Source organism: Haliaeetus albicilla, chromosome 20 (assembly GCF_947461875.1).
Source record: "Haliaeetus albicilla chromosome 20, bHalAlb1.1, whole genome shotgun sequence".
NCBI classification, from domain to species: domain Eukaryota; kingdom Metazoa; phylum Chordata; class Aves; order Accipitriformes; family Accipitridae; genus Haliaeetus; species Haliaeetus albicilla.
In genome coordinates this window covers 20,261,378-20,274,103 of record NC_091502.1, presented here as the reverse complement: position 1 = coordinate 20,274,103, position 12,726 = coordinate 20,261,378, and the positions used below count along the sequence as shown (strand labels likewise).

The 12,726-nt window shown below is 62.8% G+C and overlaps 2 protein-coding genes across 2 annotated transcripts; both read left to right on the top strand.

Annotated features, from left to right (window-relative positions):
* The first annotated feature begins 238 nt into the window (after positions 1-238).
* LOC138690172 (coiled-coil domain-containing protein 81-like) lies at positions 239-7,263 on the top strand. The gene is made up of 13 exons (XM_069808441.1): positions 239-734; positions 896-957; positions 1,455-1,611; positions 2,170-2,426; positions 2,753-2,838; positions 3,163-3,284; positions 3,849-3,969; positions 4,505-4,625; positions 4,730-4,876; positions 5,248-5,355; positions 5,948-6,099; positions 6,391-6,519; positions 7,036-7,263. The coding sequence occupies exons 1-12, from the start codon at positions 659-661 to the stop codon at positions 6,452-6,454; spliced, it is 1,473 nt and encodes a 490-aa protein (XP_069664542.1). The 5' UTR covers positions 239-658; the 3' UTR covers positions 6,455-6,519; positions 7,036-7,263.
* Positions 7,264-9,970: 2,707 nt separating this feature from the next.
* On the top strand, positions 9,971-12,316 carry LOC138690124 (coiled-coil domain-containing protein 81-like). The gene is made up of 4 exons (XM_069807899.1): positions 9,971-10,589; positions 11,313-11,605; positions 11,932-12,017; positions 12,179-12,316. The coding sequence occupies exons 2-4, from the start codon at positions 11,378-11,380 to the stop codon at positions 12,273-12,275; spliced, it is 411 nt and encodes a 136-aa protein (XP_069664000.1). The 5' UTR covers positions 9,971-10,589; positions 11,313-11,377; the 3' UTR covers positions 12,276-12,316.
* The last annotated feature ends 410 nt before the right edge of the window (positions 12,317-12,726 follow it).

Sequence of the window (12,726 nt, the reverse complement as noted above, 5' to 3'; positions counted from 1 at the left end):
GCCTAAGAGAACAAGTAATGTGGGAGCTGGCTCCTGGGAGTACCTGTGTGTGCAGGTTTTGCTTTACTTCTTAATCTGTCTTTTACCACAGCCCAGAGGTATTCTTACTTTTACGGTTCTGATTCTCTTCCCCATGTCACTGCCAGGGAGTGAGCAAGCTGTTTTATGGTGCTTAGCTGCCTACCGGAGCCAGGTGGAGGTCCCTACAAGGCGTGACAGATATCAGGTAAAGCAGAGGATAAAAAGAGGCCCCTCTGTGGCAAGGGCAGGGCTTGATCCTCCCTTTCTTGGAGTCTGGCAGCCCAGGAATTAGGGGCTGCCCTGGGGGTGGGTTGGCCCCAGGGGAGCAATGATCGGTCACTTGAACCCAAACGCCCTGGAGGGGCCGAGCTGCTGGTGCATGATGTGCCCCCCCGCTTGTGACACGCGCAGTGAGGTGGCGATGGGGCCAGTTGTGACCTAGAGACACCTCCCCCTGACCAGCGCTGCTGCCCGCGCCAGCCCACACTTGGCTGCGAGGCCTTCAGGAGCGAGGTGCTGGCTGCTGCTTTGCTCTTGAGGAGACGCCTCACCGCGAGGAGCAGAAGGCAACTAACTGGAGGCAGCGAACCGGTGTGGGACGGCTGCTTGGTGGAGGACGGAGGAGGGCCGGAGCCAGATGGAGGCCAGGAGCGCTCCCATCCTGTGTCGTGGCCGCCTCATGATTCCAACCCTCATGAACCTCTCGGATGATGGTGAGGCCATCGGGCGCTGTCTGATGAGCGCTGCTGTAGGGGGGGCTCCCCTCTGGTGCCGCAGTTCATCCTGGGGAGGGTGTATCCCAGGACACTGGCACCCGCCGCCTCTGTGCCTTGGGCCGACGTGGAGCATGACCTCCCTTTCTCTTGCTTTCCAGAGATTGTGAGAATTTGGGATGGCGTATCCCAGTACATCCTCCGGCAGCTTGCACTGAACAAGGTGGGCTTTGCCATCTCCTCATCCCGTCCTACCCTGCCCGTTCCAGGAGTCCTCAACTTGCAAGCCAGCTGCTAAAGCACCAGCAACATCCCGGAGGTACCCTGCTGATCACAGGCGTGCCACCAGCCCTGCTGCTCTGACTCTCGGGACAAAGAGAAGAGCCCAGCTGCAGCAGAAGGAACCGATCCGCGCTGCCTGCAGCTTGCTCATTGCCCACTGCCAAACTGTGCAGTTTCAGCCTGAGCCGTTTCTCCAGGCTTTCCCCACTTGCTGGAAAGCCCCTGGGGGGTCCTCCATAGCCGAGGGCATTTCTCTGCTCTGGAGCATCTCTTGAGGGAGGTGAAAGGGGGTGAGACCATCCCCAAAGCTCACCAGGCTGCCGCCGTCCAGCCCCTTCCCCATAAGCCGAGGCGCAACAGCCCATCGCCTTGCCTGCAGAAGCTGTGTCCCATTGCAGAAATCCTGAGCCCTGTTCCTCCTTTTGTCTCTCTTTTCAGGGCGTCACAATACCTGGACTGGGCACCTTCTGCCTTATTAAACACTATTTGTCCACGGGGGCCTCTGATCTCCTCCACACGCTGAAGCCCATCTTCCAGCTGTCGGAGAACTTTGCCTGGGTTCACGGGCTCCAATACGAGAAAGAAACTCTTCCTGGTAAGCAGGCGGATGAACGGGATGGCCTCCCCTTGTGAGGCCGTCGGGGTGCCTGCGGAACTGCTGCTGCCAGGGGACTGAGAGGAGTCTAGGGCTCCTTGAGAAAGGCCTGAGATCAGCCCGAGCTCCTCACAAGCAAAGACAGCCCCCCGCCTTCCGCCGGCTGCCAAGCCGCAGCTCCCGAAAAGGTCCCTCTCTGCACTGTTTGCGCCCTGATGGCCGCATTGACCGTCGTTTGTGCTCATGGCAGCTGGCACAGCTGCAGGTGCCAGCGGGCAGCAGGGAGGATGTGGTGTGGTGTGATCGGTGTAGGGCACCAGGCCCTCGGAGCTCTGTGTTTTCAGGGAGTCTCTTCTCTCCAGTGTTGCCTCTCAGCCTGGAGAGTGCTTTGAGCTGGGGACAGGAAGGGGCTACAAACATCTCGCTTTTGGGCTGCACCAGAGGACTATTCTAGAGAAGCTCTGTAGCACAGCTTTGCCCGTGGGCTCGGCGGTGGCCCGTGCTTGACTGTCCTCCACTTCAGCAAAGCTACTTTGCTCCTCGCTTGTGTTTTCCTAGGTGCTCTTTCCATTGTTCTGTTGAATTACACCTCGGTATCCTTGGACACCCGCATTCCTCGGGACACGGTGCAGCGCTGCGTTCAAGAGACCCTGCTTTTTCTGTCTTACACCCTGGCAAAGAAGCAGGATGTGGACTTCACCTTCAAGGACATGGGCTGCCTGCGCTTCCGGAAGAACAAAGTCAAAATGCAGTTTTCCGCAGACTTTGTTTGCAGCCTGGATAGCACCGGCCGCCTGCTGAAATCTCTCCTCAGCGTGAGTACCTCGCTCTGCCAGCACTGCCGTGGGTTCTTGGGAAATGCCCTGAAAGGCCGCTGGCGCTGACTTCTCCTTGTGGGTCTGACTCGTCTCCTGCTTGAGACGGCTGCCTCTTGCCCTTGCACAAAGCCAGGCGGCGTTACGACTGGGGTGCAGGCGCTCGCTGTGCAGCTCCTGCTTCCAGTAAGGAGGGGTTAACGCTGGGGACGGGGAGCTCTGCCAGAGGGCAGCTTTCTGCCTTAGCGGCCCAAAGGCCGGCTGCCTCGGTCAGCAACAGGCTCCTGTCCTGGCAATGGTCTCACGCGGGGCTGTCTCTCCTGCAGAGGTCAAGCACGAGGGGTTCGGCCGTATCGGGCAGAAAGGACGCCCCTTCCCAGTCGGCTTCTGGCGACATCGTCGTGTTTCCCAAGTGAGTACGTTTGCTTCTGCAGCCCTTGGCCGCTGACCACGTCGGCAGCTTCTCAGCTTCTCTTGGGTCGGCCGGTAGTGCCAGGGCTTGCCCGCTGCTCGGGAAGGAGCTGGAGACCTTTCCCAAGGCCTGGATCCCCCATTACTCCACGCTTGCTCCTGCTTATCTTGGAAGATGGGTGGATTCACAGTGTGGCCCACGGGCTAGTGATTGCCCCTTCCCTGCCCAACCCACAGCAAGCATCTCTCAGAAGGTGGCACCAAGCCCTGCAACCCTGGGAGGTGGCACCCTGGACTCAGACTGCCGTTGTCGTCTTGCTTCCAGGATCGGGCTCTATGTAGCACTTGGAAGAGCTGCTGGGGAAGGGGCTCTTCAGAGTCCCAAGGGGCAGGCGGAGAAGAAGAAGAAGGGAGAAGCGAGGAGGGAGGAAGAGGCTAAGCGAACAGGTACTGTGAGAGCGGTGGCTCCTGCGAGACCTCTCTACCCTCCCCTTTTGCGCCTTCTGCTAAGGGCAAGGGGTTCAGAGCCACGGCCAAAAGCCTGTGCTTTGTACAGGAGGAGGCCCTCCTGTGACAGTAGCTCTGCAGGCCCTTGGTAGGGACCAAGATGGCAGGGCAGCCCAGCGCCTCCAGCTGCGTTCGATACTGCTTAGACCCCTTCCGCACTGGGCTCCTGTAGCTCCGGTCTGCTGACAACTCCTCCGTGGGCTGGATGTGCCCAAAGGGCCGCTCTGGGGTCACGATGGCAGCGGAGAGACCCAAGGCTCGCCTCCCCGCCTGTGAAATGCAGGGAGAAAGGAAGACCAGCGGGAGCACTTTCAGGCCACAGAAATGAAAATCTGGGCAAGGTTCCGAGGGAGAAAGCCCCAGGCTCGGATTGGTGCGCAAGAGCGTCCCTGTCCCTCTCTGCTAGCCCCTTTCCCCACCGGCACGCAGAGAGGCTTGGTCCCTGCCTGGTCGCATGGTCACCAAGGGGCTGCTCTGAAGAGCCTTTCTGTCACCTTCTTACAGGGCCTCTCACTGAGAAGCGCCAGCTGCTGTCGCGCGAACGTCTCTCTCCGGCCAGACTGCCTCGGGTGACGGTCGAAGGAGACCTGGGCGAGGCTGCCGGGGCAAAAGAGCCTTCCCTCAGGTGCGGCTGGTGGGGAGGTGGAGGAGGCAACCCCAGGGCTCTGGTCCTTGGGGCAGCGAGAGCCTGCCTTTGGTCAGAGGGTCTTGGTGAACTCCAAAACCATTGCGACACGTGTCCTGGCAAACTGCCCTCTCCTTGCGGGGCAGTGAGCAGAAAGCAGGTTTTAGCAGGGGTTGCTCTCGTGCCCCTGCTGCCAGCGTGCAGCCCTGTTGGGACCTGCCTGCAGACGCTCACAGCAGGCGGCTACGGTTGACTTTTCTCCTTCTCCGTAGCTGCAAGGGAGCCTCTTCTTTTGGTCAGCGGGGGGGAGGGCTCGGGGACTGGCAAGGGAGAGGGTTCCTCTGGACGGGGTCTGCGTGTGGGCGCCTCAGCTCTGCTTCTGGGGGCTGCTGCCGCAGCTCGGGTCACAGCTTCTCCTTGGGACAGAGCAGAGACGAGGGACAGTCCACGCGGAGAGCTGCCGCGTGCTGCCCGTGCGGCAGCGGGCTGGCGAGCACAAGCCATAGCCGAAACTCCCCCTCTCGCTTGCTTGCAGGCTGCCGGCAGTGCGCGAGGAGAGCTCTTCAAGGAAGGGAGACGGGAAGAGCAAGCGGTCTGCTGCGGCCCGGCCCCAAACTCAACCCCCTGTCTGTGAGGGTCACCGGAGAGCCGGACAGGTACCCCCTGCGGGCAGCATGCCTGCGTCGTTCGATGCGTGCTGATTCTGGACGTTTCCCTCATTGACGTCGCTCTCACCATTGCCTGCTTTCACTCCCGGCAGGAAGTCTGCTACCTGTGTATGCAGCGGGATGAAAGGAATCTCCGGGCATCGCTGGCTGAGGAGCGGCTCCAGAAAGAAAGGGAGGAGGAGCGCATGTGGGCAGAGTACCAGGCTCGCAGGGAGAGGAATGAGGCAGAGAGGGGCCGGGTATGTTTAAAGCACTCCAAAACCTAACCTTTCTCTGCCCACGGGGGGCCGCTGCAGACACTTTTGCCCTCTCTGTGCTTGACCTGGAAGCTTCCCTCCGGGAGAAGGTCCGGCGCTTTCGGAGCCTCTCCTTCCTCCCTTGAGGATGAGGACTCCTTCCAAGGCCACCGCAGGGAAAGCCGCCTTCCCCTGGGCTTCAAGGCCGAAGGCTGAAGCCTTTCCTGCTGAATTCCTTGGAGACAGAAGGCTGCAGGGGAAACTGTCCTGAGCTTGGGCAGAGCCCGCTGGGAGGCCTGCCGCACCGTCGAGTGACAGCTCCTGGCTTTGCACCTCCACCTAAAACGCGTCCTGTGGATTTGCTTGCCCCGTAGCTGAAAACGCAGGCTGACAAGCGGAAGCTGCTGGAAGACGGCGCGTCCTCCCTGCGGCTCGTGGAGCTGGCGAGGAAGGGGAAGGCTGGCGAGAACACAGCAAGTTCGGTAGGTGCTTTTTCTGGGAGGGAAGACCATGCCCAGCCCGGGAGCTTCCTTGCCAGAGCTGGGGCATTGTTTTCCCAAGGGCCACGGGCAAGGCAGAGCAGCGGCAGGAACGGGCTCTCCTGCTCCCCGGGAGCCGTGGTGTGAAATGCCGTGAAACACACCCTCCTGGGGTGCCTGCTCGTGGAAGGGCAGCGAGCAGGGCGGTGGGCAGGGATGGTGGGTTACAAGCTGCAGGCAGCATGGCGCTTGCACTGGGAGCTCCTGCCGTGCCCAGCACGGTCCCCTCCCTGCCTTGTGCTGCCTGCAGGGAGCTGAGCGCGAGGTGCAGGGGCCACGGGGGGAGCGGGCCGGGCCCTGGCCCCGCTCTGAGGTGGCACTGACGGCTGTGCTGAGCACAGGGCTGTGCTCAGGACCTGCAGCTACACCAGCGCCGTCCCTCACTGGGGACGGTGCTCTAGCCTGGCTTCAGAACGCCCGGTGGGTGGCCAGGGGGCTGGATGACGGGCGAGGTCTTTGCATCGCCGCCTCCCGCGGTGCTGCAGGTTGGAGTGGGCTCGGGCCGGGGTCCCATCTTCATCTCATGCCAACGCAGGTGCCGCTGACGCCCGGAGGACGGCTCTCCGTAGGGGGTGGCGGGCCTGGCGCTCAGGTGGCACCGGTGGAGTGGAAGCAGCAGCAGCTTCTCATCCCTCGCCCCCCGGAGAAGGCGGCAGAAACAGCTGCTCCGGACGAGTCACTGAGCAAGTAAGCGAGTGCCAGCTCCCCCAAGGGCCTGTGCGAGCGGAGCGGCAGCGGGCCGTCTGAGGGACCCGGGGTGCAGGCTGTCTGCCTGTGGGCTTTGGTTCTCCGTCCGTCCCCTGGCTGCTGCTGGCAGGGAATGACGGGGAAGAGGCCCCGACTCCCGCTGTCCCCCTGCAGCCCAGCGGCCGGCCGTGGGCTCAGGCTCCCCCGGAGACCAAGGGGAAGGGGGCTGGTGGCAGGCAGAGGCGGGCAGCTCGAGAGCCCAAGCGAGAGTGTTGTCCTCTGCTGCTGCAGGTGCCGTCCCGTGCGGGGCATCCGGGTGCGGAGGCTGCTGGAGAAGAGAAGGGAGGCCCCGTAGGAAGACGGGCGCAAGAGCAGAGCTGTGGAAGTCCGGAGGTAGGCTGCAGAGGGGCTCCTGCTCTGGTGAGCTTCTCCCGCAACGGCCCGCGTCCCCCTGCCAGCAGTCCCTCGGGCAACCAGGGCCCCGGGCTCTCCCCGCTCCAGGGGCGGCAGCAGGCTTTGGATCCCGCGGCCCTCAACCAGACTTCCCTCTCGTTCCAGGGCGAGCGGCCGGCTGCTCCTGGCGAGGGCTCTGGCTGGCACCGGACGCCCGCGGGCGGCTCCACGCGTCTCCGGCAGGAGCCGGTGCTGGGCTCCAGCTCCTCAGAGCCCGTAGCCCCTGCTTCCTCCCAGCCAGCCTCTGCAGCCGCACGTCTCTGCCCCGGCCTCGCCCGGCGCCTCAGCCCGGTGCCGCGCAGGTTCCCCGCCACTGGCTGGGACACGAGGGGCCTCCGCAGAGCCACAGAGCCTGTCAGCGGGCTTCGGGGCTGCCGCAGGCCAGGCGCACGGCCAGGGGCGCGGGGCTGGAGGGGGCAGGCAGCGTTTCTCGGCCTCCCTCTCGGGACCTGGCCCTCGGAGCTTTTCCTCGTCTCTCCTTAGCGCCTCTGAGAAGAGCCACCGGCAGGGCAGGACCGGCCTGAAGGGTCCCAGCGCTCCGAGTCCTGCAGCGGGGAGGAGAGGCTGGGGAGTCAGCACTGCCCTCTTGCAGCTCTTGAGCTGCCAGCAGAGGAGGGGAGAGCGCTCCCCGGGGCGAAACCCCACTGCCTAGTGAACAATAAAGAGGGTTGCTTCCAGCGGGAGGGTCTTCCGCTGTATTTGTCTGCGGGAGCTGGGAGAGGAAGATGGGTCAGCAATCCTCCAGGGCATCCCACAGGTTGTTGTGTGGCACGAAGGCAACGTGCAAAGTCTCACGGCATAAACGGTTGCCAGAATGGCCTCTCCTTTCTGCAACGACGCCCAGGCGGACCCTCCATCCTGCCCCAAGCAGCTTTTTGTCCGGGCTCACCAGGCTCTCTTCTCCCTAAGCTGCTCACTGCCCCGTCGCTGCAGCCTGGCATTGTTCCCCCTGTTAGTTCTCTCGGCCAAGGCCAAAGAGGTCGTTGATTTTTTTTTGCCCTTGTACAGCTCACCGTCCCCATCGTGGCCAAGGATACTGGTAGCCTGCTGGTGCCTTCTTTGGGGGGGGCAGGGACAATTGCTCTGGGCTAGGGGAGGCCTCTCCAGGGCTCTGTGAGACGGGGACACCTCTGGAGAGAGCCTCTGGCTGTGGGCAGCGCTTCCTCGGCTGGGCCCAGCAGAAAATGCAAGGGTGGCACGTAGTGCGCACACGTGTTATCCGCGGCTGGGCTCGGGGGGATCCGGGCCGCTAGCTTGGGTACGCTGGGGTTCCTACCACCCCTTGTCCCCTGAGAGCAGCTTGGAAAACAGGACAGCTGGTGTGTTTGCTGGCTATGGCTCGCGTGAGGGATGAAAAAGTGTTCAGAGCGTGATCCAGCCCACGGGTCACCAGGGAGCGTCACAGGCAGTCAGCCCAGGGCTTCAGACGAGCATCCCTTGGTAACTCCATGTCAAGGATTAGTCCAGAAGTCAGGGTCACTGCCTCTCTCTCCCGTGATTTAATGGAGCCTGCCCGTCTTGCGGGACAGTAGCAGCGTTCAGGGCCGAGCTCACGAGGCGGGGAGAGCTCCACGTGCTCTCGGGATCACACAGCGTGCGTCTGAGGTCGTTCAGCACCCTGGGCTGTCCCTGGAGGCCAGTGAGAACTGGCTCAGCCGTGCCTGAACCACACAGGGGCTCCTGCAGGGGTGCAAGGTTGGGGCCTGACAGGGTCAGGAGAGGCTCGAGATCCTCCTGCCACCAGGAGACAGCGCCCGCGCTGTCCGTACTGCGCGCTTGGGATTCCTCCCGGGACAGAGAAGGGCAGCACGGGCGGCTTCCCGCGCCAGCGCCCCGACAGAGGACCCTCGTCTGAGCGGGACGCACGAGGGCCGGAAAGGCACCTGGTACGGACCCGTGCCGTTACTGCGCGTATCCCCCCGCTCTCGCACGCTCGCTTTCCTCCTGCCTCTTTTGCTAACGCCCTCGGAGACCGCTGCCTTCGGTCAGTCATCCTTGCCATCAGGTTCCTTCCGCTGCGATTGCCTGTTCTTCCCGACCCTGCAGGACGCGGGCCCTGTCTGATGGAACCCAGCGTCGCTACAGGAACGGGGGACTGACTGAGGGCGGGGGGGTTCCCCTCAGCGTTCCTGAGGCGATTTTGCGTCCCCCGGGGAGCGCAGCTTGCGGCCAAGGCTCCCTCCGTGTGCCCGGGCTCACGCTGGTGGGCAGGCTCTCGGTGGGACCCCGCTCAGGTGGGGGCCAGCACCCCCCGCCCCGGCCCCGGCCACCCACGCCCTCCCACCCCGGTCCGGCGACCCCTTCTGGAACCTTCCCTGCTCTGAGAACGGGCACCGGGTGGGCGGCAGCCTGCCGGCTTGGCAGTGCGTGATTGGTGGGCCGCCCCCCAGGGGTGGCGTGTGATTGGTGGGCCGCCCCCCAGGGGTGGCGTGTGATTGGTGGGCTGCCCCCCCAGGGGTGGCGTGTGATTGGGAAGCCTCACGGCCCGGGGGCGGTGCTGGAGCTGGCTGGGGGAGAGGCGGAGGGAAGGAGGGGCAAGGAGCCGGTGTGAGGGACGGGGAGCCGGTGTGAGGGACGGGGAGGCGGTGTGAGGGAAGGGGAGCCGGTGTGAGGGACGGGGAGGCGGTGTGAGGGACGGGGAGCCTGTGTGAGGGGCAAGGAGCTGTTGTGAGGGGCAAGGAGCTGTTGTGAGGGACGGGGAGGCGGTGTGAGGGACGGGGAGGCGGTGTGAGGGAAGGGGAGCCTGTGTGAGGGACGGGGAGGCGGTGTGAGGGACGGGGAGGCGGTGTGAGGGAAGGGGAGCCGGTGTGAGGGACGGGGAGGCGGTGTGAGGGAAGGGGAGGCGGTGTGAGGGAAGGGGAGCCTGTGTGAGGGGCAAGGAACTGTTGTGAGGGGCGGGGAGGCGGTGTGAGGGGCGGGGAGGCGGTGTGGGGGGCAAGGAGCCGGTGTGAGGGACGGGGAGGCGGTGTGAGGGAAGGGGAGCCGGTGTGAGGGGAGAGGGCAGCGGCCGCGGGCTCGTTCCTGGGGAACGAGGCAGCAAGCCTGTCCTCGGGGCTGGGTTGCAGCCAGGGTCGCACCAGCGTCCTGGGGAAGGCGGGTGCCCTCGTGCCGGGGTCGGGGCGGTTCAGCTGACGCAGGGACCCTGGGGCGTGGTTGGGCGCTGCTGCAGAGTGGGCTCGCTCCGTCCTGGGATGAGAGCCGGCGTCGTGCCGAAGGCCTCGGCGTCCCGCAGCTCCCGCCGCCCTCCGGGGAGCGGGCCTCAGCAGGAGGGCAGTCACTTTGCGTCCCATGTGGGCATCGCGCGGAACCGCGGGGCGGAGCGAGCCCCGCAGGAGTTTAACGGGCAGCTGAGCAGCCCTGTTGGGCTGGGACTCGTCCTGGAGGGTGGGACGCGGTGTTTGAGGGCGCTGGCGTCAGCCACCGTGCTGCTCGTCCCCACAAACTGTCTGCTAATGCAAAAGAAACATCCTGGAGGTACCCTGGGGGCTACAGGCATGCCACCGCCCCGCTGCTCTGACTCTCGGGACAAAAAGAAGAGCCCAGCTGCAGCAGAAGGAACCGATCCGCGCTGCCTGCAGCTTGCTCGTTGCCCACTGCCAGCGTGGGCAGCCCAGCATTCAGCCTGAGCCATTTCTCCAGGCTTTCCCCACTTGCTGGAAAGCCCCTGGGGGGTCCTCCATAGCCGAGGGCGTTTCTCTGCTCTGGAGCATCTCTTGAGGGAGGTGAAAGAGGGTGAGACCATCCCCAAAGCTCACCAGGCTGCCGCCGTCCAGCCCCTTCCGCATAAGCCGGGGCGCAACAGCCCATCGCCTTGCCTGCAGAAGCTGTGTCCCACTGCAGAAATCCTGAGCCCTGTTCCTCCTTTTGTCTCTCTTTTCAGGGCGTCACAATACCTGGACTGGGCACCTTCTGCCTTATTAAACACTATTTGTCCACGGGGGCCTCTGATCTCCTCCACACGCTGAAGCCCATCTTCCAGCTGTCGGAGAACTTTGCCTGGGTTCACGGGCTCCAATACGAGAAAGAAACTCTTCCTGGTAAGCAGGCGGATGAACGGGATGGCCTCCCCTTGTGAGGCCGTCGGGGTGCCTGCGGAACTGCTGCTGCCAGGGGACTGAGAGGAGTCTAGGGCTCCTTGAGAAAGGCCTGAGATCAGCCCGAGCTCCTCACAAGCAAAGACAGCCCCCCGCCTTCCGCCGGCTGCCAAGCCGCAGCTCCCGAAAAGGTCCCTCTCTGCACTGTTTGCGCCCTGATGGCCGCATTGACCGTCATTTCTGCTCATGGCAGCAGGGAGGATATGCCATGTCCCCAGAAATGCACCATGGGTGTGGGGAACTCGGCCCTCAGAGCCTGTTTTCAGGGATTGTCTTCTTTGCAGCATTCATCCTCTTTCTTTGCTCTAGCAGTCAGGGATATTGCCCTGCTTGACAGGATTTTGGTCCCCAAAGCTGTGACACCTGGGGACAACTCTGCTGGGAAAGGGAATGGCTGCATGTGGTGGGAAAGCAAAAGATTCCTCGGGGGGGGCAACGCAGGCCTGGTGTTAGAAAGAAATCCTTGCTATCCCCATGGCACCTCAGCTCAGAGAGTGCTGTGAGCTGGGGACACGAAGGGGCTACACCTCATTTTTGAGCTGCACCAGAGGAATCTGCTAGACAGCTCTCTAGCAGAGCTTTGCCCGTGGGCTCGACAGCTGCCCATACTTGACTGTCCACCACTTCAGCACTAACTTAATTTGCTTCCTGCTTGTTTTTCCACAGGAGCTTCTATAATTGTTCTCTTGAATCATGCCTCAGTACCCTTGGACACCTGCGTTCCCTGGGACATGGTGCAGTGCTGCGTGTTCCCAAGTCCTCAGAACGCTGTACTGAACTGTGGTCAAGAGACCCTGCTTTTTCTGTCTTACACCCTGGCAAAGAAGCAGGATGTGGACTTCACCTTCAAGGACATGGGCTGCCTGCGCTTCCGGAAGAACAAAGTCAAAATGCAGTTTTCCGCAGACTTTGTTTGCAGCCTGGATAGCACCGGCCGCCTGCTGAAATCTCTCCTCAGCGTGAGTACCTCGCTCTGCCAGCACTGCCGTGGGTTCTTGGGAAATGCCCTGAAAGGCCGCTGGCGCTGACTTCTCCTTGTGGGTCTGACTCGTCTCCTGCTTGAGACGGCTGCCTCTTGCCCTTGCACAAAGCCAGGCGGCGTTACGACTGGGGTGCAGGCGCTCGCTGTGCAGCTCCTGCTTCCAGTAAGGAGGGGTTAACGCTGGGGACGGGGAGCTCTGCCAGAGGGCAGCTTTCTGCCTTAGCGGCCCGAAGGCCGGCTGCCTCGGTCAGCAACAGGCTCCTGTCCTGGCAATGGTCTCACGCGGGGCTGTCTCTCCTGCAGAGGTCAAGCACGAGGGGTTCGGCCGTATCGGGCAGAAAGGACGCCCCTTCCCAGACGGCTTCTGGCGACATCGTCGTGTTTCCCAAGTGAGTACGTTTGCTTCTGCAGCCCTTGGCCGCTGACCACGTCGGCAGCTTCTCAGCTTCTCTTGGGTCGGCCGGTAGTGCCAGGGCTTGCCCGCTGCTCAGGAAGGAGCCAGAGGGAGATCTTTCCCAAGGACTGAATCCTGTTGTCTTCTTGCTGCCAGGATCAGGCTCTGTGTAGCACCTGGAAGAGCTGCTGGGGAAGGGGCTCTTCAGACTCCCAAGGGGCATGTGGAGGAAAAGAAAGAAGAGCAAGGCTAGAGGAAGAGCCTAAGAGAACAAGTAATGTGGGAGCTGGCTCCTGGGAGCACCTGTGTGTGCAGGTTTTGCTTTACTTCTTAATCTGTCTTTTACCACAGCCCAGAGGTATTCTTACTTTTACGGTTCTGATTCTCTTCCCCATGTCACTGCCAGGGAGTGAGCAAGCTGTTTTATGGTGCTTAGCTGCCTACCGGAGCCAGGTGGAGGTCCCTACAAGGCGTGACAGATATCAGGTAAAGCAGAGGATAAAAAGAGGCCCCTCTGTGGCAAGGGCAGGGCTTGATCCTCCCTTTCTTGGAGTCTGGCAGCCCAGGAATTAGGGGCTGCCCTGGGGGTGGGTTGGCCCCAGGGGAGCAATGATCGGTCACTTGAACCCAAACGCCCTGGAGGGGCCGAGCTGCTGGTGCATGATGTGCCCCCCCGCTTGTGACACGCGCAGTGAGGTGGCGAT

What these genes read in the sequence shown, in the direction of transcription:
- LOC138690124 (XM_069807899.1), top strand. Translation starts at nt 11,378, where the DNA reads ATGGTGCAGTGCTGCGTGTTCCCAAGTCCTCAGAACGCTGTACTGAAC. An exon ending in TGCTGAAATCTCTCCTCAGC is followed by an intron (nt 11,606 to 11,931) that starts GTGAGTACCTCG and finishes TCTCTCCTGCAG; the next exon opens with AGGTCAAGCACGAGGGGTTC. An exon ending in GACATCGTCGTGTTTCCCAA is followed by an intron (nt 12,018 to 12,178) that starts GTGAGTACGTTT and finishes TCTTGCTGCCAG; the next exon opens with GATCAGGCTCTGTGTAGCAC.
- LOC138690172 (XM_069808441.1), top strand. Translation starts at nt 659, where the DNA reads ATGGAGGCCAGGAGCGCTCCCATCCTGTGTCGTGGCCGCCTCATGATT. An exon ending in GGAAGAGGCTAAGCGAACAG is followed by an intron (nt 3,285 to 3,848) that starts GTACTGTGAGAG and finishes ACCTTCTTACAG; the next exon opens with GGCCTCTCACTGAGAAGCGC. An exon ending in CCGGACGAGTCACTGAGCAA is followed by an intron (nt 6,100 to 6,390) that starts GTAAGCGAGTGC and finishes CTGCTGCTGCAG; the next exon opens with GTGCCGTCCCGTGCGGGGCA.